Below are 23,207 nucleotides of genomic sequence, written 5' to 3' on the forward strand. Positions count from 1 at the left end.
GTGTCGTGGAATGTTTGTGCAGAGTTTGTATACAAAGATGATGTTGCGGGTCATTTTGACCCAGGCGCTTGGCACGCCCGGCGAGCGCCCGGGGACGGCGTGGTACGGTCAGAGATGGGTAGAGTAGCCAGAAATTGTACTCAAGTAAGAGTACAGTTACTTTAGAGATTTATTACTCAAGTAAAAGTAAGGAGTAGTCACTCAAATATTGACTTGAGTAAAAGTAAAAAGTATGTTGTGAAAAAACTACTCAAGTACTGAGTAACTGATGAGTAACCTGTTCGTTTAACCCTTCTACCCTTAACCCTTCTACGTTTAACCCTGCGGTTTAGCTCGGTCGGTAGAGCGGCCGTGCCAGCAACTTGATGGTTGCAGGTTCGATTCCCGCTTCCGCCATCCTAGTCACTGCCGTTGTGTCCTTGGGCAAGATACTTTACCCACCTGCTCCCAGTGCCACCCACACTGGTTTGAATGTAACTTAGATATCGGGTTTCACTATGTAAAGCGCTTGGAGTCACTCGAGAAAAGCGCTATATAAATATAATTCACGTCACCTCTAAGGGAGAGAGGCCATGTGATTTTTTTTTTTCCCCCCCGAGATTAAAAAAGACGGAATTCCGACTTTAGACGGAATAATCACATGCCTGGTGATGTAACACAGTGGCGAACATGCCCTTTCCCAACTACAAGTGTAAAAATATGTTCTAATAAAATATTGTTTAAAACAATATAAAAGTGTAAAAATCTGATGTATATTAATGAATTGTTTTTAAACAATATTTTATCATAACATCATATTTTTACACTAGTATGTCAAGTTTAAAACATTTTATTATAATAAGTGTAAAAATCCGATGTATATTAAGTAGTTTAAAAAAATATTTTATCATAACATCATATTTGTACACTTGTATGTTAAATTGTTTTGAACAAATATTTTAACACAAGTGTAAAAACATGATGTTATAATAAAATATTGTTTAAAAACAACTTAATAAAAATGTAAAAATCTGATGTATATCAAGTAGTTTAAAAATATATTTTATTATAACATATTTTTACACTTCCGTGTTAAGTTGTTTTGAACAAATATTTTAACAAGTGGAAAAAATAATAAAATATTGTTTAAAAACAACTTAATAAAAAATTGTAAAAATCTGATGTATATTAATTAAGTTGTTTTTAAAAATATTGTATTATAACATATTTTTACATTAGTATGTTAATTTATAGGGACGGCGTGGCGTCCCTGGTTCAATTCCCACCTAGTACCGACCTCGTCACGTCCGTTGTGTCCTTGAGCAAGACACTTCACCCTTGCTCCTGATGGGTGCTGGTTAGCACCTTGCATGGCAGCTCCCTCCATCAGTGTGTGAATGTGTGTGTAAATGTGGAAGTAGTGTCTTTGAGTACCTTGAAGGTATTTTTTTGAATTGAATTATATTTATATAGCGCTTTTCTCTAGTGACTCAAAGCGCTTTACATAGCGAAACCCGATATCTAAGTTACATTCAAACCAGTGTGGGTGGCACTGGGAGCAGGTGGGTAAAGTGCCTTGCCCAAGGACACAACGGCAGTGACTAGGATGGCGGAAGAGGGAATCGAACCTGCAACCCTCAAGTTGCTGGCACGGTCACTCTACCAACCGAGCTATACCGTAGAAAAGCGCTATACAAGTACAACCATTTTATAATTCACTTCACCTCTAAGGGAGAGAGGGCATGTGATTTTTTTTTTTTTCCACCCCGAGATTAAAAAAGACGGAATTCCGACTTTAGACGGAATAATCACATGCCTGGTGATGTAACAAAAGTGGTGAACATGCCCTTTCCCAACTACTTTGGCTCATGTTGCAGCCATGTAATCCTAAGCTAATTATTATTATATTATAATAAAAAGTTTATGAGTTTGAACATCAAATATGTTGTCTTTGTAGCATATTCAACTGAATATGGCTTGAAAAGGATTTGCAAATCATTGTATTCTGTTTATATTTACATCAAACACAAATTTCCCAACTCATATGGAAACGGGGTTTGTATTAAATAGCAAATATTTACTTATTTCCAAGCCAAATTGTATTTGAAAGCGTCCAGAGAAGACGGAATGTGAGGGGCGTGTTTACTTAAAAGCGACACACAGAAATGACAAGATGGATTAGCATATAAATGGCCACAGACCGCGCCAACATACTAAAACACAATAGGCAGACGGGCAAGAACCGCACGTAAAAAAACCGCAAAAGCCACCAGAGTCACGATGAATCAATTTCATATCATCCTTCGAGTCCGTGGACGGCGACGGGACGCTTGGTTTTGTGATGAGTGCGCCACTTTCCAACCTCACCTCATCATTTATTCAAACTTCATCCCGCAGAGGGACGGTCCGCCTACCTTGGGGCTGTCGCAGCCGGTGGAAGACCACGATGTCGTGAGGGTCGTTGAGGTTTTCGGCCAAGGTGTGGACGTCTCCGCCCGTCAGCCTGTTGGCCATGAAGACGGAGGCCTTGTCTCGGTCCGTCCAGTAGATGCGGTCCTGCAGGGAAATATGTGGGGACAAAACAGTCATTTGAATTGCAGTTGTATGATATATACATATTTTATTCAAAAAAAGTAATTGTTTGAATCCTGGAAGCAAGAAGAACAATTAGTTGAAGTGTGGATGTTGGAACGGTTCGAATCGGATGAAAAATGTGGGATATGGAGAGGTTTGGATATTGCCCGTTCATTTTCAATGGAGGGAATTTCCTGGTAATTCTAGGTAATCGGGAATTTTCAGGACCATGTTGGCTTGAATGTCCAGGGTGAGCAAAGTGTGTGAACGTTGGAACGGTTCGAATCGGATGAAAAATGTGGGATACGGAGAGGTTTGGATATTGCCCGTTCATATTGAACGGAGGGAATTTCCTGGTAATTCCGGGTATTTTTGGAACTGTGTTGGCTTGAATGTTCAGGGTGAGAAGAGTGTGTGGATGTTGGAACGGTTCGAATCGGATAAAAAATGTGGGATATGGAGAGGTTTTTATGTTGCCCGTTCATTTTCAACGTAGGGAATTTCCTGGTAATTCCGGGTAATTGGGAATTTTCTGAACCACGTTGGCTTGAATGTCCAGGGTGAGAAAAGTGTGTGGACGTTGGAACGGTTCAAATTTGATTAAAATGTGGGATATGGAGAGGTTCTTATGTTGCCCGTTCATTTTCAACCTAGGGAATTTCCTGGTAATGCTGGGTAATCCTCAATTTTCGGAACCACATTGGCTTGAATGTCCAGGGTGAGCAAAGTGTGTGGACGTTGGAACATTTCGAATCGGATGAAAAATGTGGGATATGGAGAGGTTTGGATATTGCCCGTTCATATTCAACGTAGGGAATTTCCTGGTAATTCCGGGTATTTTTGGAACTGTGTTGGCTTGAATGTCCAGGGTGAGAAAAGTGCGTGGATGTTGGAACGTTTCGAATCGGATGAAAAATGTGGGATATGGAGAGGTTCTTATGTTGCCCATTCATTTTCAACCTAGGGAATTTCCTGGTAATTCTGGGTAATCCTGAATTTTTGGAACTGTGTTGGCTTGAGTGTCCAGAATGAGCAAAGTGTGTGGACGTTGGAACGGTTCCAATCGGATGAAAAATTTTGAATATGGAGATGTCTGTGTGTTGCCCGTTCATATTCAATAGAGGGAATTTCCTGGTAATTCTGGGTAATCCTGAATTTTTGGAACTGTGTTGGCTTGAATGTCCAGGGTGAGAAAAGTGCGTGGACGTTGGAACAGTTCGAATCAGATAAAAAATGTGGGATATGGAGAGGTTTGGATATTGCCCGTTCATTTTCAATGGAGGGAATTTCCTGGTAATTCTGGGTAATCGGGAATTTTCAGAACCATGTTGGCTTGAATGTCCAGGGTGAGAAAAGTGTGTGGACGTTGGAACGGTTCCAATCGGATGAAAAATGTGGGATATGGAGAGGTTTGGATATTGCCCGATCATATTGAACGGAGGGAATTTCCTGGTAATTCCGGGTGTTTAGGAATTTTCGGAATCACGTTGGCTCGAATGTCCAGGGTGAGAAAAGTGTGTGGACGTTGGAACAGTTCAAATCGGAATGAAAAATGTGGGGTACTGAGAGGTTCGGATATTGCCCGTTCATTTTTAATGTAGGGAATTTCCTGGTAATTCTGGGTAATCCTGAATTTTCGGAACCACGTTGAATGTCCAGGGTGAGCAAAGTGTGTGGACGTTGGAACGGTTAAAATCGGATGAAAAATGTGGAATATGGAGAGGTGTGTGTGTTGCCCGTTCATTTTCAACAGAGGGAATTTCCTGGTAATTCCGGGTAATTTGGGAATTTTCGGAACCATGTTGGCTTGAATGTCCAGGGTGAGAAAAGTGTGTGGACGTTGGAACAGTTCGAATCCGATTAAAAATGTGGGATACGGAGAAGTTTGGATATTGCCCGTTCATTTTCAACGGAGGGAATTTCCTGGTAATTCCGGGTGTTTAGGAATTTTCGGAACCGTGTTGGCTTGAATGTCCAGGGTGAGAAAAGTGTGTGGACGTTGGAACGGTTCCAATCAGATGAAAAATGTGGGATATGGAGAGGTTTGGATATTGCCCGTTCATATTCAATGGAGGGAATTTCCTGGTAATTCCGGGTATTTTTGGAACCATGTTGGCTTGAATGTCCAGGGTGAGAAAAGTGCGTGGACGTTGGAACGGTTCCAATCGGATAAACATTTTTGAATATGGAGATGTCTGCGTGTTGCCCGTTCATTTTCAATAGAGGGAATTTCCTGGTAATTCCGGGTAATTTGGGAATTTTCGGAACCATGTTGGCTTGAATGTCCAGGGTGAGAAAAGTGTGTGGACGTTGGAACAGTTCGAATCGGATGAAAAATGTGGGGTACTGCGAGGTTTGGATATTGCCTGTTCATTTTTAATGAAGGGAATTTCCTGGTAATTCTGGGTAATCTTGAATTTTCGGAACCACATTGGCTTGAATGTCCAGGGTGAGAAAAGTGTGTGGACGTTGGAACAGTTCGAATCGGATGAAAAATGTGGGGTACTGAGAGGTTCGGATATTGCCCGTTCATTTTTAATGTAGGGAATTTCCTGGTAATTCTGGGTAATCGGGAATTTTCAGAACCATGTTGGCTTGAAGGTCCAGGGTGAGAAAAGTGTGTGGATGTTGGAACGGTTCGAATCGGATGAAAAATGTGGGATACAGAGAGGTTTGGATATTGCCCGATCATATTGAACGGAGGGAATTTCCTGGTAATTCCGGGTGTTTAGGAATTTTCGGAATCACGTTGGCTTGAATGTCCAGGGTGAGAAAAGTGTATGGACGTTGGAACGGTTCAAATCGGATGAAAAATGTGGGGTACTGAGAGGTTCGGATATTGCCCGTTCATTTTTAATGTAGGGAATTTCCTGGTAATTCTGGGTAATCCTGAATTTTCGGAACCACGTTGGCTTGAATGTCCAGGGTGAGCAAAGTGTGTGGATGTTGGAACGGTTAAAATCGGATGAAAAATGTGGAATATGGAGAGGTTTGGATATTGCCCGTTCATTTTCAACGGAGGGAATTTCCTGGTAATTCCGGGTATTTTTGGAACTGTGTTGGCTTGAATGTTCAGGGTGAGAAGAGTGTGTGGACGTTGGAACGGTTCGAATCGGATAAAAAATGTGGGATATGGAGAGGTTTGGATATTGCCCGTTCATTTTCAACAGAGGGAATTTCCTGGTAATTCCGGGTAATTGGGAATTTTTGGAACCATGTTGGCTTGAATGTCCAGGGTGAGAAAAGTGTGTGGACGTTGGAACATTTCAAATCGGATGACAAATGTGGGGTACTGAGAGGTTTGAATATTGCCCGTTCATTTTTAATGTAGGGAATTTCCTGGTAATCCTGGGTAATCCTGAATTTTCGGAACAACGTTGGCTTGAATGTCTAGGGTGAGAAAAGTGTGTGGACGTTGGAACGGTTCCAATCGGATGAAAAATGTGGGATACGGAGAGGTTTGGATATTACCCGTTCATATTGAACGGAGGGAATTTCCTGGTAATTCCGGGTATTTTTGGAACCGTGTTGGCTTGAATGTCCAGGATGAGAAGAGTGTGTGGACGTTGGAACGGTTCGAATCGGATGAAAAATGTGGGATATGGAGAGGTTTGTATTTTGCCCTTTCATTTTCAACGGAGGGAATTTCCTGGTAATTCCGGGTAATTGGAAATTTTTGGAACCATGTTGGCTTGAATGTCCAGGGTGAGAAAAGTGTGTGGACGTTGGAACGGTTCCAATCGGATGAAAAATGTGGGATACAGAGAGGTTTGGATGTTGCCCGTTCATATTCAACGGAGGGAATTTCCTGGTAATTCCGGGTATTTTTGGAACTGTGTTGGCTTGAATGTTCAGGGTGAGAAGAGAGTGTGGATGTTGGAACGGTTCAAATTTGATGAAAATGTGGGATATGGAGAGGTTTTTATGTTGCCCGTTCATTTTCAACGTAGGGAGAATTTCCTGGTAATTCCGGGTAATTTGGAATTTTCGGAACCACGTTGGCTTGAATGTCCAGGGTGAGAAGAGTGTGTGGACATTGGAACATTTCGAATCGGATGAAAAATGTGGGATATGGAGAGGTTTGGATATTGCCCGTTCATTTTCAACAGAGGGAATTTCCTGGTAATTCCGGGTAATTTGGGAATTTTCGGAACCATGTTGGCTTGAATGTCCAGGGTGAGCAAAGTGTGTGGACGTTGGAACATTTCGAATCGGATGAAAAATGTGGGATATGGAGAGGTTTGGATATTGCCCGTTCATTTTCAATGGAGGGAATTTCCTGGTAATTCTGGGTAATTTTTGGAACCGTGTTGGCTTGAATGTCCAGGGTGAGAAAAGTGCGTGGACGTTGGAACGGTTCCAATCGGATAAAAATGTTTGAATATGGAGACGTCTGTGTGTTGCCCGTTCATTTTCAATAGAGGGAATTTCCTGGTAATTCCGGGTAATTGGGAATTTTTGGAACCACGTTGGCTTGAATGTCCAGGGTGAGAAAAGTGTGTGGACGTTGGAACAGTTCGAATCCGATTAAAAATGTGGGATACGGAGAGGTTTGGATATTGCCTGTTCATTTTCAACGGAGGGAATTTCCTGGTAATTCTGGGTATTTATGGAACCATGTTGGCTTGAATGTTCAGGGTGCGCAAAGTGTGTGGACGTTGGAACGGTTCGAATCGGATGAAAAATGTGGGATACGGAGAGGTTTGGATATTGCCCGTTCATATTCAATGGAGGGAATTTCCTGGTAATTCCGGGTATTTTTGGAACCATGTTGGCTTGAATGTCCAGGGTGAGAAAAGAGTGTGGACGTTGGAACAGTTCGAATCCGATTAAAAATGTGGGATACGGAGAGGTTTGGATATTGCCTGTTCATTTTCAACAGAGGGAATTTCCTGGTAATTCTGGGTAATTCTGAATTTTTGGAACCATGTTGGCTTGAATGTCCAGGGTGAGCAAAGTGTGTGGATGTTGGAACGGTTCAAATCGGAATGAAAAATGTGGGATACAGACAGGATTGGATATTGCCCGTTCATATGCACCGAAGGGAATTTCCTGGTAATTCTGGGTAATCCTGAATTTTCGGAACTGTGTTGGCTTGAGTGTCCAGAATGAGCAAAGTGTGTGGATGTTGGAACGGTTCGAATCGGATGAAAAATGTGGGATACGGAGAGGTTTGGATGTTGCCTGTTCATATTCAACGTAGGGAATTTCCTGGTAATTCCGGGTGTTTTTGGAACTGTGTTGGCTTGAATGGTGAGAAGAGTGTGCGGATGTTGGAACGGTTCAAATTTGATGAAAATGTGGGATATGGAGAGGTTTTTATGTTGCCCGTTCATTTTCAACGTAGGGAGAATTTCCTGGTAATTCCGGGTAATTTGGAATTTTTGGAACCACGTTGGCTTGAATGTCCAGGGTGAGAAAAGTGTGTGGACATTGGAACATTTCGAATCGGATGAAAAATGTGGGATATGGAGAGGTTTGGATATTGCCCGTTCATTTTCAACGGAGGGAATTTCCTGGTAATTACGGGTAATTGGGAATTTTTGGAACCACGTTGGCTTGAATGTCCAGGGTGAGAAAAGTGTGTGGACGTTGGAACGGTTCGAATCGGATGAAAAATGTTGGATACGGAGAGGTTTGGATATTGCCCGTTCATATTCAACGTAGGGAATTTCCTGGTAATTCCGGGTGTTTAGGAATTTTCGGAACCATGTTGGCTTGAATGTCCAGGGTGAGAAAAGTGTGTGGATGTTGGAACGGTTCGAATCGGATGAAAAATGTGGGATATGGAGAGGTTCTTATGTTGCCCGTTCATTTACAACCTAGGGAATTTCCTGGTAATGCTGGGTAATCCTCAATTTTCGGAACCACATTGGCTTGAATGTCCAGGGTGAGAAAAGTGCGTGGACGTTGGAACGGTTCCAATCGGATAAAAATGTTTGAATATGGAGATGTCTGCGTGTTGCCCGTTCATTTTCAATAGAGGGAATTTCCTGGTAATTCCGGGTAATTGGGAATTTTCGGAAGCACGTTGGCTTGAATGTCCAGGGTGAGAAAAGTGTGTGGACGTTGGAACGGTTCCAATTTGATGAAAAATGTGGGATATGGAGAGGTTTGGATATTGCCCGTTCATTTTCAACGGAGGGAATTTCCTGGTAATTCCGGGTATTTTTGGAACTGTGTTGGCTTGAATGTTCAGGGTGAGAAAAGTGTGTGGATGTTGGAACGGTTCGAATCGGATTCAAATGTGGGATATGGAGAGGTTTTTATGTTGCCCGTTCATTTTCAACGTAGGGAATTTCCTGGTAATTCTGGGTAATTGGGAATTTTCAGAACCATGTTGGCTTGAATGTCCAGGGTGAGCAAAGTGTGTGGACGTTGGAACGGTTAAAATCGGATGAAAAATGTGGGATATGGAGAGGTGTGTGTGTTGCCCGTTCATATTCAACGGAGGGAATTTCCTGGTAATTCCGGGTAATTCCGGGTATTTTTGGAACCGTGTTGGCTTGAATGTCCAGGGTGAGAAAAGTGTGTGGACGTTGGAACGGTTCGAATCGGATGAAAAATGTGGGATATGGAGAGGTTTGGATATTGCCCGTTCATATTCAACGGAGGGAATTTCCTGGTAATTCCGGGTGTTTAGGAATTTTCGGAACCATGTTGGCTTGAATGTCCAGGGTGAGCAAAGTGTGTGGACGTTGGAACAGTTCAAATCGGAATGAAAAATGTGGGGTACTGAGAGGTTCGGATATTGCCCGTTCATTTTTAATGTAGGGAATTTCCTGGTAATTCTGGGTAATCCTGAATTTTCGGAACCACGTTGAATGTCCACGGTGAGCAAAGTGTGTGGATGTTGGAACGGTTAAAATCGGATGAAAAATGTGGAATATGGAGAGGTGTGTGTGTTGCCCGTTCATTTTCAACAGAGGGAATTTCCTGGTAATTCCGGGTAATTTGGGAATTTTCAGAACCATGTTGGCTTGAATGTCCAGGGTGAGCAAAGTGTGTGGACGTTGGAACAGTTCGAATCAGATGAAAAATGTGGGATACGGAGAGGTTTGGATATTGCCCATTCATTTTCAACGGAGGGAATTTCCTGGTAATTCCGGGTATTTTTGGAACCGTGTTGGCTTGAATGTCCAGGGTGAGAAGAGTGTGTGGACGTTGGAACGGTTCGAATCGGATGCAAAATGTGGAATATGGAGAGGTTTTTATGTTGCCCGTTCATTTTCAACGTAGGGAATTTCCTGGTAATTCTGGGTAATTTGGAATTTTCAGAACTATGTTGGCTTGAATGTCCAGTGTGAGAAAAGTGTGTGGACGTTGGAACGGTTAAAATCGGATGAAAAATGTGGAATATGGAGAGGTGTGTGTGTTGCCCGTTCATATTCAACGGAGGGAATTTCCTGGTAATTCCGGGTAATTCCGGGTATTTTTGGAACCGTGTTGGCTTGAATGTCCAGGGTGAGAAAAGTGCGTGGACGTTGGAACAGTTCGAATCAGATAAAAAATGTGGGATATGGAGAGGTTTGGATATTGCCCGTTCATTTTCAACAGAGGGAATTTCCTGGTAATTCTGGGTATTTGGGAATTTTCAGAACCATGTTGGCTTGAATGTCCAGGGTGAGAAAAGTGTGTGGACGTTGGAACAGTTCAAATCGGATGAAAAATGTGGGATATGGAGAGGTTCTTATGTTGCCCGTTCATATTCAACGGAGGGAATTTCCTGGTAATTCCGGGTATTTTTGGAACTGTGTTGGCTTGAATGTCCAGGGTGAGAAGAGTGTGTGGACGTTGGAACTGTTCCAATCGGATAAAAATGTTTGAATATGGAGATGTCTGTGTGTTGCCCGTTCATTTTCAATAGAGGGAATTTCCTGGTAATTCCGGGTAATTGGGAATTTTCGGAACCACGTTGGCTTGAAGATCCAGGGCGAGCAAAGTGTGTGGATGTTGGAACAGTTCGAATCGGATGAAAAATGTGGGGTACTGAGAGGTTCGGATATTGCCCGTTCATTTTTAATGTAGGGAATTTCCTGGTAATTCTGGGTAATTGGGAATTTTCGGAACCATGTTGGCTTGAATGTCCAGGATGAGAAAAGTGTGTGGACGTTGGAACGGTTCGAATCGGATGAAAAATGTGGGATACGGAGAGGTTTGTGTGTTGCCCGTTCATTTTCAACAGGGAGAATTTCCTGGTAATTCTGGGTAATTCGGAATTTTCGTAACCACGTTGGCTTGAATGTCCAGGGTGAGAAAAGTGTGTGGACGTTACAGGTAAGAGTAACTAACAGTTTCAATGTTAAAGGCCTAGTGGCCACATGTGTGGACAGCACCTTTTAGCACTTATTTCCAAAATTGTGTACACAACTGAATTGGGGTCTTATGGCCACATATGTGGACGCTTACACTGCCATCTGGTGGTGTCAGAAGAGTATAACATACAATGGAATTTGAAAAAAAAAAAGTATAAAAATAATAATTAGAATGTCACTACATATGACGTACACGTATGTGTACTCATGGACTAAGTGCATAATATAAAAAGATTATTTTTAGTTTTTGTTGTAATTCGGGGGCCAATGAGGTGAGGCGAGTACAAACCTCGAACACGGCCAGAGCGTAGGGGTGTCCCAGCCGCTCCGCGCCGGCCATGTGCGTCCTGCGGTGCGCCCCCTTCAGGTCCACGCTGGCTATGAGGTGCAGCTTGGAGTCCACCCAGTACAGACGGCGGTTCGCCACATCTGAGGGAACAAGCGCGGGTGTTGTTGATCTCCTCGCAACCCGACAAATCCTTTCATTGACTATTGATCAAAAAATAGGCCTTGTGGGTCACCGGAGCGCTCTGCTGTCTTCGTAAGGATCTTCGTCGTTCCTTTCTTCACTAAGTAGCGTAGTAAGCCCGAGTATTCAATAAAAACGAGGCAGAGGCTTTGTTTGACGAGAATATTTCATATTTTTGACCACAAGTTTGAACAGTAACACTGGGTTTAACCACACTAGAGACCGATAGTGAAATACAGTAGCGTAGTAGGCCCAAGTAGTCATTAACAACAAAGCAAAATTTTTCTTTTAAACAGGTATATTTACTTTTCAGGGCCACTGTAACATTACACACGGTTTGAACAGTAACACTGTGTTTAAAAAAATTAATTTAGTTATTATTTGACCACGTACCAGTAGTGGTACAAGGACCTAAAACAGTACCTTGAGGAACACCACTAGTATAAGTACAGAAGTGGAACAAAGGACTACGGACTGGAAGTAAACAACTACCAACAACACCCGAGATCAGCTGTTTTCTCAAACCTTTTTCAGCAAGTACGACCATAATGACAAGTATTGAAATACAGTAGCGTTGTAGGCCCAAGTAGTCATTAAAAACGGGGCAACGTTTTTCTTTTAAAGAAGTATATTTATTTTTTCGGGCCACTGTAACATTACACACAGTTTGAACAGTAACACTGTGTTTAAAAAAAAAATTTAGTTATTATTTGAATGACTGGCCTAAATCATTAAAAAAAGAGAGGACCTAAAACGGTACCTTGTGGAACACCACTAGTATACGTACAAAAGTGGAACAAAGGACTACGGACTAGAAGTAAACAACTTTCAACAACACCCGAGATTAGTGGTTCTCAAACTTTTTTTTTTTTAACCAAATACCACCATAGTGACAAGTATTGAAATACCGTAGCGTAGTAGGCCCAAGTAGTCATTAAAAACAAGGCAAAGTTTTTCTTTTAAACAGGTATAATTACTTTTTGGGGCCACTGTAACAGTACACACAGTTTGAACAGTAACACTGTGTTTGAAAAAAAATAATTTTGTTATTATTTGAATGACTGGCCTAAATTATTATAAAAGGAGAGGACCTAAAACGGTACCTTGAGGAACACCACTCGTATACGTACAAAAGTGGAACAAAGGACTACGGACTAGAAGTAAACAACTTTCAACAACACCCGAGATTAGTGGTTCTCAAACTTTTTTTTTTTTAACCAAATACCACCATAGTGACAAGTATTGAAATACCGTAGCGTAGTAGGCCCAAGTAGTCATTAAAAACAAGGCAAAGTTTTTCTTTTAAACAGGTATAATTACTTTTTGGGGCCACTGTAACAGTACACACAGTTTGAACAGTAACACTGTGTTTGAAAAAAAATAATTTTGTTATTATTTGAATGACTGGCCTAAATTATTATAAAAGGAGAGGACCTAAAACGGTACCTTGAGGAACACCACTCGTATACGTACAAAAGTGGAACAAAGGACTACGGACTAGAAGTAAACAACTTTCAACAACACCCGAGATTGGTGGTTCTCAAACTTTTACCACAGTGACCAGTATTGAAATACATTAGCGTTGTAGGCCCAAGTAGTCATCAAAAACGGGGCAACGTTTTTCTTTTAAAGAAGTTTATTTACTTTTTGGGGTCACTGTAACTTTACACACAGTTTGAACAGTAACACTGTGTTTGAAAAAAATTATTTAGTTAATATTTGAATGACTGGCCTAAATTATTAAAAAAAGAGAGAACCTAAAACGGTACCTTGAGGAACACCACTAGTATACGTACAAAAGTGGAACAAAGGACTACGGACTAGAAGTAAACAACTTTCAACAACACCCGAGATTAGTGGTTCTCAAACTTTTTTTTTTACCAAATACCACCATAGTGACCAGTATTGAAATACATTAACGTAGTAGGACCAAGTAGTCATTAAAAACAAGGCAGGGGCTTTATTTGACAAGTGTATTTGATATTTTTGGCCACAGTTTGAACAGTAACACTGTGTTGAATTATGGGAAAATAAAACACTGTACTTTTAGTCAGGTGATTATTTGGCGTACCGCTAGTTTGAGAATCACGGCCCTAGGTAAAATAGTCACATGAAGAAGGTGTAAATGCAAAAAAGATACAAGGGTCTGCCCATGTGGTCCAAGATCCTCCATACCAGTGTTTCTTAATCGGGCCCCTTTGTAGTGGAAAAGTTGGGCCCTTGAGGTCAAAAAAGGTTAAGAACCCCTGCTCGATACAACAGGAGCTCTTCAGGGTTTTTAGGAATTTGCAGCTAAACTGGTTTGTCTGCTAAGTTGTGAACTGAACTCGGGGGCCGGTACCGGTCCCGGGCCCCTTTGTAGTAGATAAGTTGGGCCCCGAAGTCAAAAAGGTTAAGAACCACTGCTCGATACAACATGAGCTCTTCAGGGTTTTTAGGAATTTGCCGCTAAACCGGTTTGTCCGCTAAGTTGTAAACTGAACTCGGGGGCCGGTACCGGTCCCGGGCCCCTTTGTAGTGGAAAAGTTGGGCCCCCGAGGTAAAAAAAAGTTAAGAACCCCTGTTCGATACAACAGGAGCTCTTCAACGTTTTTAGGAATTTGCCGCTAAACTGGTTTGTCTGCTAAGTTTTGAACTGAACTCGGGGGCCGGTATCAGTCCCGGGCCCCTTTGTAGTGGAAAAGTTGGGCCCCTAAAGTTAAAATTGTTAAGAACCCCTGCTCGATATAACAGGAGCTCTTCAACGTTTTTAGGAATTTGCCGCTAAACTGGTTTGTCCGCTAAGTTTTGAACTGAACTCGGGGGCCGGTGCTGGTCCCGGGCCCCTTTGTAGTGGTAAAGTTGGGCCCCCGAGGTAAAAAAAAGTTAAGAACCCCTGTTCGATACAACAGGAGCTCTTCAACGTTTTTAGGAATTTGCCGCTAAACTGGTTTGTCTGCTAAGTTTTGAACTGAACTCGGGGGCCGGTATCAGTCCCGGGCCCCTTTGTAGTGGAAAAGTTGGGCCCCTAAAGTTAAAATTGTTAAGAACCCCTGCTCGATATAACAGGAGCTCTTCAACGTTTTTAGGAATTTGCCGCTAAACTGGTTTGTCCGCTAAGTTTTGAACTGAACTCGGGGGCCGGTGCTGGTCCCGGGCCCCTTTGTAGTGGTAAAGTTGGGCCCCCGAGGTAAAAAAAGTTAAGAACCCCTGCTCGATACAACATGAGCTATTCAGCGTTTTTAGGAATTTGCAGCTAAACTGGTTTGTCCGCTAAGTTTTGAACTGAACTCGGGGGCCGGTATCGGTCCTGGGCCCCTTTGTAGTGGAAAAGTTGGGCCCCTAAAGTCAAAATTGTTAAGAACCACTGCTTGATACAACAGGAGCTCTTCAGCGTTTTTAGGAATTTCCCGCTAAACTGGTTTGTCCGCTAAGTTTTGAACTGAACTCGGGGGCCGGTGCCGGTCCCGGGCCCCTTTGTAGTGGAAAAGTTGGGCCCCGAAGTCAAAAAGGTTAAGAACCCAAGCTCGATACAACATGAGCTTTTTAGCGTTTTTAGGAATTTGCCGCTAAACTAGTTTGTCCGCTAAGTTTTGAACTGAACTCGGGGGGCCGGTATCGGTCCCGGGCCCCTTTGTAGTGGAAAAGTTGGGCCCCGAAGTCAAAAAGGTTAAGAACCCCTGCTCGATACAACATGAGCTATTTAGCGTTTTTAGGAATTTGCCGCTAAACTGGTTTGTCCGCTAAGTTTTGAACTGAACTCGGGGGGCCGGTATCGGTCCCGGGCCCCTTTGTAGTGGAAAAGTTGGGCCCCTAAAGTCAAAATTGTTAAGAACCCCTGCTCGATACAACAGGAGCTCTTCAGCGTTTTTAGGAATTTGCCGCTAAACTGGTTTGTCCGCTAAGTTTTGAACTGAACTCGGGGGCCGGTGCCGGTCCCGGGCCCCTTTGTAGTGGAAAAGTTGGGCCCCAAGGTCAAAAAGGTTAAAGAACCCCTGCTCGATACAACATGAGCTATTCAGCGTTTTTAGGAATTTGCAGCTAAACTGGTTTGTCTGCTAAGTTTTGTACTGAACTCGGGGGCCGGTGCCGGTCCCGGGCCCCTTTGTAGTGGAAAAGTTGGGCCCCCGAGGTCAAAATTGTTAAGAACCCCTGCTCGATACAACAGGAGCTCTTCAGCGTTTTTAGGAATTTGCCGCTAAACTGGTTTGTCCGCTAAGTTTTGAACTGAACTCGGGGGCCGGTGCCGGTCCCGGGCCCCTTTGTAGTGGAAAAGTTGGGCCCCGAGGTCAAAAAGGTTAAGGAACCCCTGCTCGATACAACATGAGCTATTTAGCGTTTTTAGGAATTTGCCGCTAAACTGGTTTGTCCGCTAAGTTTTGAACTGAACTCGGGGGCCGGTGCCGGTCCCGGGCCCCTTTGTAGTGGAAAAGTTGGGCCCCAAGGTCAAAAAGGTTAAAGAACCCCTGCTCGATACAACATGAGCTATTCAGCGTTTTTAGGAATTTGCAGCTAAACTGGTTTGTCTGCTAAGTTTTGTACTGAACTCGGGGGCCGGTGCCGGTCCCGGGCCCCTTTGTAGTGGAAAAGTTGGGCCCCTAAAGTCAAAATTGTTAAGAACCCCTGCTCGATATAACAGGAGCTCTTCAACGTTTTTAGGAATTTGCCGCTAAACTGGTTTGTCCGCTAAGTTTTGAACTGAACTCGGGGGGCCGGTATCGGTCCCGGGCCCCTTTGTAGTGGAAAAGATGGGCCCCTAAAGTCAAAATTGTTAAGAACCCCTGCTCGATACAACAGGAGCTCTTCAACGTTTTTAGGAATTTGCCGCTAAACTGGTTTGTCCGCTAAGTTTTGAACTGAACTCGGGGGCCGGTGCTGGTCCCGGGCCCCTTTGTAGTGGTAAAGTTGGGCCCCCGAGGTAAAAAAAGTTAAGAACCCCTGCTCGATATAACAGGAGCTTTTCAGCGTTTTTAGGAGTTTGCAGCTAAACTGGTTTGTCCGCTAAGTTTTGAACTGAACTCGGGGGCCGGTGCTGGTCCCGGGCCCCTTTGTAGTGGTAAAGTTGGGCCCCCGAGGTCAAAAAGGTTAAAGAACCCCTGCTCGATACAACATGAGCTATTCAGCGTTTTTAGGAATTTGCTGCTAAACTGGTTTGTCCGCTAAGTTTTGAACTGAACTCGGGGGCCGGTATCCTGCTGGATTTGGGCCCCGGGGGGCCGCCAGCCTTACTGTGTTCGTCTATCAGCGGCAAATTCCAGAACCCTTGAAAGTTTTGACTTGAAAGACGGTCGGCGACATTGCAGGTGTGCTCTCACCCAGAGTGACCCCATTGGGCCACTCGATGTGGTCCGCCACCAGAACCTGCCGGTCCACTCCGTTCATCCCGGACTTCTCGATCTTGGCCCGGGTGCCCCAGTCGGACCAGTACATGAAACTGAAAGAGCAGGTTTTAAGGAGTCACAATGCGGGTCTGCTGCATCTTGCATGTTTTTAACTCATAAAATTGTTAAAAATAAGTCCAACTTAAAAAAAAAATTTTTTAACTTTCAACACTTAAGTCCAAAAATCAATCTGAGACTCATTTGTCAATTATAAATTTTTTAAAAAATTATTTTTACATGTTTTTTTTTGTTTGTTTTATGTCCTGTTTGTAAAAAAAATGTTTATAGGACAAATACAAAAAATGCAACATTTCCCTAAAATGTTTTAAAAGTGGAATATTTAATGTGAATTAGTTGGAGCCTTAAATAGTTCATAACAACATTAATTTTGATACTTTTTTTTTTTTTAGCAATAACAGTTTAAAAACAAAACAAAAAAACAATAAAATTCTTGAGGATCGAAAAGGGCCCCTACTCATAAAAGTGTTAAAAATAAGTCCAACTTAAAAAAAATGTTTTTACTTTCAACACTTAAGTCTAAAAATCAATCTGAGACTCATTTGTCAATTATACTTTTTTAAAAATTATTTTTACATGTTTTTTTTTGTTTGTTTTATGTTCTGTTTGTAAAAATTTTTTTTATAGGAAAAATACAAAAAATGCAACATTTCCCTAAAATGTTTTAAAAGTGGAATATTTAATGTGAATTAGTTGGAGCCTTAAATAGTTCATAAAAACATTAATTTTGATTATTATTATTTTTTTTTTAGCAATAACAGTTTAAAAACAAATAAATAAAAAAGCAACAATAGAATTCTTGAGGATCGAAAAGGGCCCCTACTCATAAGTGTTAAAAATAAGTCCAACTTAAAAATTTTTTTTTACTTTCAACACTTAAGTCTAAAAATTAATCTGAGACTCATTTGTCAATTATACATTTTTAAAAAAAATTATTTTTACATGTTTTTTTTTGTTTGTTTTATGTCCTGTTTGTAAAAAAATTTTTTATAGAAAAAATACAAAAAATGCAACATTTCCCTAAAATGTTTTAAAAGTGGAATATTTAATGTGAATTAGTTGGAGCCTTAAATAGTTCATAACAAAATTAATTTTGATACTTTTTTTTTTTTTAGCAATAACAGTTTAAAAACAAAACAAAAAAACAATAAAATTATTGAGGATCGAAAAGGGCCCCTACTCATAAAAGTGTTAAAAATAAGTCAAACTTGAATGTTTTACTTTCAAAACTTAAGTTTCTAAATCAACCTGAGACTCATTTTTCAATTACAGGTTTTTATTATTTTTCTATCTTTTTTTTTGTTTGTTTTATGTCCTTTTTGTAAAAAACAAAAACAAAAAAACACACATAATATGAAATATTTCCCCAAAATGTTTTAAAGGTGGAATATTTTATGTGAAGTATTTGGTGCCTTAAATAACAAAATTGATTTTGAGTCTTTTTTAAATAATTTTTTTTTCACTTTCAACGTTTAAGTTTAAAAATCAATCTGAGACTCATTTGTCAATTATAGATTTTTTAAAATTATTTTTCTATGGTTTTTTTTGTTTGTTTTATGTCTTGTTTGTAAAAAAAAATTTTTGTAGGACAAATACAAAACATGTAATATTTCCCTAAAATGTTTTAAAAGTGGAATATTTAATGTGAAGTAATTGGAGCCTTAAATAAGTCAATAGTTTATAACAACATTAATTTTGATTCTTTTTTTTTTTATAGCAATAACAGTTTAAAAACAAACAAACAAAAACAACAACAAAATTCTCGAGGATCGAATAGGGCCCCCACTCATGAAAATAAGTCAAACTTTATTTTTTTTTTTACTTAAGTTTTTGACACATACGTTTTTAAATCAAACTCAGATTCATTTGTCAATTATTGGTTTTTATTATATGTGTATGTTTTTTTTGTCTGTTTTATGTCCTGTTTGTAAAAAAAAATGTTTATAATGCAAATACAAAACATGCAATATTTCCCTAAAATGTTTTAAAAGTGGAATATTTAATGTCAAGTAATTGGAGCCTTAAATAGGTCAATAGTTCCAAATAACATTGATTTTTATTCTTTTTTTTTTTTTTTTAGCAATAACAGTTTAAAAACAAAACAAAACAAAAAAACAATACAATTATTGATGATCAAAAAGGGCCCCCACTCATAAAAATAAGTCAAACTTAAATTTGTTTACTAATTTTTTTTAACACAAGTCTTTAAATCAACCTCAGATTAATTTGTAAATCATAGATTTTAATTATTTTTCTATGGTTTTTTGGCTGTTTTATGTCCGGTTTATAAAAAAAAAAAGTTTATATAACAAATACAAAACATGAAATATTTCCCTAAAATGTTTTAAAAGTGGAACATTTAATGTGAAGTAATTGGAGCCTTAAATAGGTCAATAGTTCATAACAACATTGATTATGATTCTTTTTTATTTTTTAAGCAATAAGAGTTTTAAAACAAAACAAAAAGCCCCCAATAAAATTATTGAGGATTGTACAGTATCTTGTTTGAGCACTTAGCAACACTGCTACACGATGCTAAAGGTGTTAACCTGTTTCGCACGCAGCTTCTAAAATTTGTAGTTCATCCTCTTTATTTTCAGGCTCAAAAATATACGTTTCTGGATCATCATTTGTCCTAAAGTAGTCTTTGTTAAATTTCATCAAGTCTGCCATGATTAGTAGCCTTGTTGTTGTTGTTGAAGTGAACGTTGTGATGCGTCCGTAAAATTAAAACGCTTAATAAAACTGCGCCCACAGTGGAGTATTTTAAGTCCCGTCTTAAGACCCATTTTTATTATCTGGCTTTTAACACGACGTGAGTTGTATGGTCCTCTGTTGCCCTCTGTGTTTTAAAACTTTGATTTCTATTTACTGTTTTAATTGGTTTCACCCTTAAAATCGATTTTAATCATATTTATTTTATATTGTTTTTATTTATTAGTATTTATTTTTATTTTTTGTTTTTATTCAAGTTATTGGTGGAACTCAGGATAGTATTTTAATGTTATTTTTAATATTGATTTGCAGCACTTTGGAAACATTTTGTTGTTTAAATGTGCTATATAAATAAAGTGGATTGAAAAATGATTAAAATATGTAAATATTACATGTTTTTATGCGTGTTAGTGTGTAACATATATACTTATAGTGTGTATTTAAATGTTTTAGAGTGTTTTACAGGCGGAATACAACGAAAAACCCCCTTTTTTCTCAACCTTTCCAAAGGATTATGATGAATTGTTCACGAAAAAGGGGAAGATATAAACATCCCGCCAGTCTTTATCCCAATGAGAGCAGACATTGTACAGTAAGTGTTTGCATATCTTGTTTGAGCACTTAGCAACACTGCTACACGATGCTTAAGGTGTTAATCTGTTTCGCACGCAGCTTCTAAAACTTGTACTTCATCCTCTTTATATTCAGGCTCAAAAATATACGTTTCTGGATCATCATTTGTCCTAAAGTAGTCTTTGTTAAATTTCATCAAGTCTGCCATGATTAGCAGCCTTGTTGTTGTTGTTGAAGTGAACGTTGTGATGCGTCTGTAAAATTAAAACGCTTAATAAAACTGGGCCCACAGTGGAGTGTTTTAAGTCCCGTCTTAAGACCCATTTTTAGTCTCCGGCTTTTAACACGACGTGAGTTGTATGGTCCTCTGTTGCCCTCTGTGTTTTAAAACTTTGATTTCTATTTACTGTTTTAATTGGTTTCACCCTTAAAATCGATTTTAATCATATTTATTTTATATTGTTTTTATTTATTAGTATTTATTTTTATTTTTTGTTTTTATTCAGTGATTGGTGGAGCTCAGGATAGTATTTTAATGTTGTTTTTAATATCGATTTGCAGCACTTTGGAAACATTTTGTTGTTTAAATGTGCTATATAAATAAAGTGGATTGAAAAATGATTAAAATATGTAAATATTACATGTTTTTATGCGTGTTAGTGTGTAACATATATACTTATAGTGTGTATTTAAATGTTTTAGAGCGTTTTACAGGCGGAATACAACGAAAAAACCCCTTTTTTCTCAACCTTTCGAGAGGATTATGATGAATTGTTCACGAAAAAGGGGAAGATATAAACATCCCACCAGTCTTGATCCCAGTGAGAGCAGACATTGTACAGTAAGTGTTTGCATATCTTGTTTGAGCACTTAGCTACACGATGCTAAAGGTGTTAATCTGTTTCGCACGCAGCTTCTAAGACTTGTATTTCATCCTCTTTATTTTCAGGCTCAAAAATATACGTTTCTGGATCATCATTTGTCCCGAAGTAGTCTTTGTTGACTCTCATCAAGTCTGCCATGATTAGTAGCCTTGTTGTTGTTGTCGAAGTGAACGTTGTGATGCGTCTGTAAAATTAAAACGCTTAAAAAAACTGCGCCCACAGTGGAGTATTTTAAGTCCCGTCTTAAGACCCATTTTTAGTCTCTGGCTTTTAACACGACGTGAGTTGTATGGTCCTCTGTTGCCCTCTGTGTTTTAAAACTTTGATTTCTATTTACCGTTTTAATTGGTTTCACCCTTAAAATCGGTTTTAATCATATTTATTTTATATTGTTTTTATTTATTAGTATTTATTTTTATTTTTTGTTTTTATTCAAGTCATTGGTGGAGCTCAGGATAGTATTTTAATGTTGTTTTTAATATTGATTTGCAGCACTTTGGAAACATTTTGTTGTTTAAATGTGCTATATATATAAAGTGGATTGAAAAATGATTAAAATATGTAAATATTACATGTTTTTATGTATGTTAGTGCGTAACATATATACTTACAGCGTGTATTTAAATGTTTTAGAGCGTTTTACAGGCGGAATACAACGAAAAAACCCTTCGAGAGGATTATTATGAATTGTTCACGAAAAAGGGGGAAGATATAAACATCCCGCCAGTCTTGATCCCAGTGAGAGCAGACATTGTACAGTAAGTGTTTGCATATCTTGCTTGAGCACTTAGCAACACGATGCTAAAGATGTTAATCTGTTTCGCACACAGCTTCTAAAACTTGTACTTCATCCTCTTTATATTCAGGCTCAAAAATATACGTTTCTGGATCATCATTTGTCCCGAAGCAGTCTTTGTTGACTCTCATCAAGTCTGCCATGATTAGTAGCCTTGTTGTTGTTGTTGAAGTGAACGTTGTGATGCGTCTGTAAAATTAAAACGCTTAATAAAACTGCGCCCACAGTGGAGTGTTTTAAGTCTCGTCTTAAGACCCCATTTTTATTATCTGGCTTTTAACACGACGTGAGTTGTATGGTCCTCTGTTGCCCTCTGTGTTTTAAAACTTTGATTTCTATTTACCGTTTTAATTGGTTTCACCCTTAAAATCGATTTTAATCATATTTATTTTATATGTTTTTATTTATTAGTATTTATTTTTATTTTTTGTTTTTATTCAAGTCATTGGTGGAGCTCAGGATAGTATTTTAATGTTGTTTTTAATATTGATTTGCAGCACTTTGGAAACATTTTGTTGTTTAAATGTGCTATATAAATAAAGCGGATTGAAAAATGATTAAAATATGTAAATATTACATGTTTTTATGCGTGTTAGTGTGTAACATATATACTTACAGTGTGTATTTAAATGTTTTAGAGCGTCTTACAGGCGGAATACAACGAAAAAACCCTTCGAGAGGATTATTATGAATTGTTCACGAAAAAGGGGGAAGATATAAACATCCCGCCAGTCTTTATCCCAGTGAGAGCAGACATTGTACAGTAAGTGTTTGCATATCTTGTTTGAGCACTTAGCAACACTGCTACACGATGCTTAAGGTGTTAATCTGTTTCGCACGCAGCTTCTAAAACTTGTACTTCATCCTCTTTATTTTCAGGCTCAAAAATATACGTTTCTGGATCATCATTTGTCCTAAAGTAGTCTTTGTTAAATTTCATCAAGTCTGCCATGATTAGTAGCCTTGTTGTTGTTGAAGTGAACGTTGTGATGCGTCTGTAAAATTAAAACGCTTAAAAAAACTGCGCCCACAGTGGAGTATTTTAAGTCTCGTCTTAAGACCCATTTTTAGTCTCTGGCTTTTAACACTACGAGAGTTGTATGGTCCTCTGTTGCCCTCTGTGTTTTAAAACTTTGATTTCTATTTACTGTTTTAATTGGTTTCACCCTTAAAATCGATTTTAATCATATTTATTTTATATTGTTTTTATTTATTAGTATTTATTTTTATTTTTTGTTTTTATTCAGTGATTGGTGGAGCTCAGGATAGTATTTTAATGTTGTTTTTAATATCGATTTGCAGCACTTTGGAAACATTTTGTTGTTTGAATGTGCTATATAAATAAAACGGATTGAAAAATGATAAAAATATGTAAATATTACATGTTTTTATGCGTGTTAGTGCGTAACATATATACTTACAGCGTGTATTTAAATGTTTTAGAGCGTTTTACAGGCGGAATACAACGAAAAAAACCCCTTTTTTCTCAACCCTTCGAGAGGATTATGATGAATTGTTCACGTA

The 23,207-nt window shown here is 39.3% G+C and overlaps 1 protein-coding gene across 1 annotated transcript in view; it reads right to left on the reverse strand.

The window, feature by feature from the left end:
- Positions 1 to 23,207, reverse strand: part of LOC133550486 (low-density lipoprotein receptor-related protein 8-like) — a 122,880-nt gene that overhangs the window by 24,813 nt on the left and 74,860 nt on the right. The window contains exons 9-11 of the mRNA XM_061896466.1: positions 16,632 to 16,750; positions 11,158 to 11,297; positions 2,394 to 2,535 (exon numbers count right to left, since the gene is read on the reverse strand). Coding sequence (XP_061752450.1) covers positions 2,394 to 2,535; positions 11,158 to 11,297; positions 16,632 to 16,750 — 401 coding nt within the window. The remainder of the gene's footprint in view (positions 1 to 2,393; positions 2,536 to 11,157; positions 11,298 to 16,631; positions 16,751 to 23,207) is intronic.

This window comes from Nerophis ophidion, linkage group LG04 (assembly GCF_033978795.1).
Source record: "Nerophis ophidion isolate RoL-2023_Sa linkage group LG04, RoL_Noph_v1.0, whole genome shotgun sequence".
NCBI classification, from domain to species: domain Eukaryota; kingdom Metazoa; phylum Chordata; class Actinopteri; order Syngnathiformes; family Syngnathidae; genus Nerophis; species Nerophis ophidion.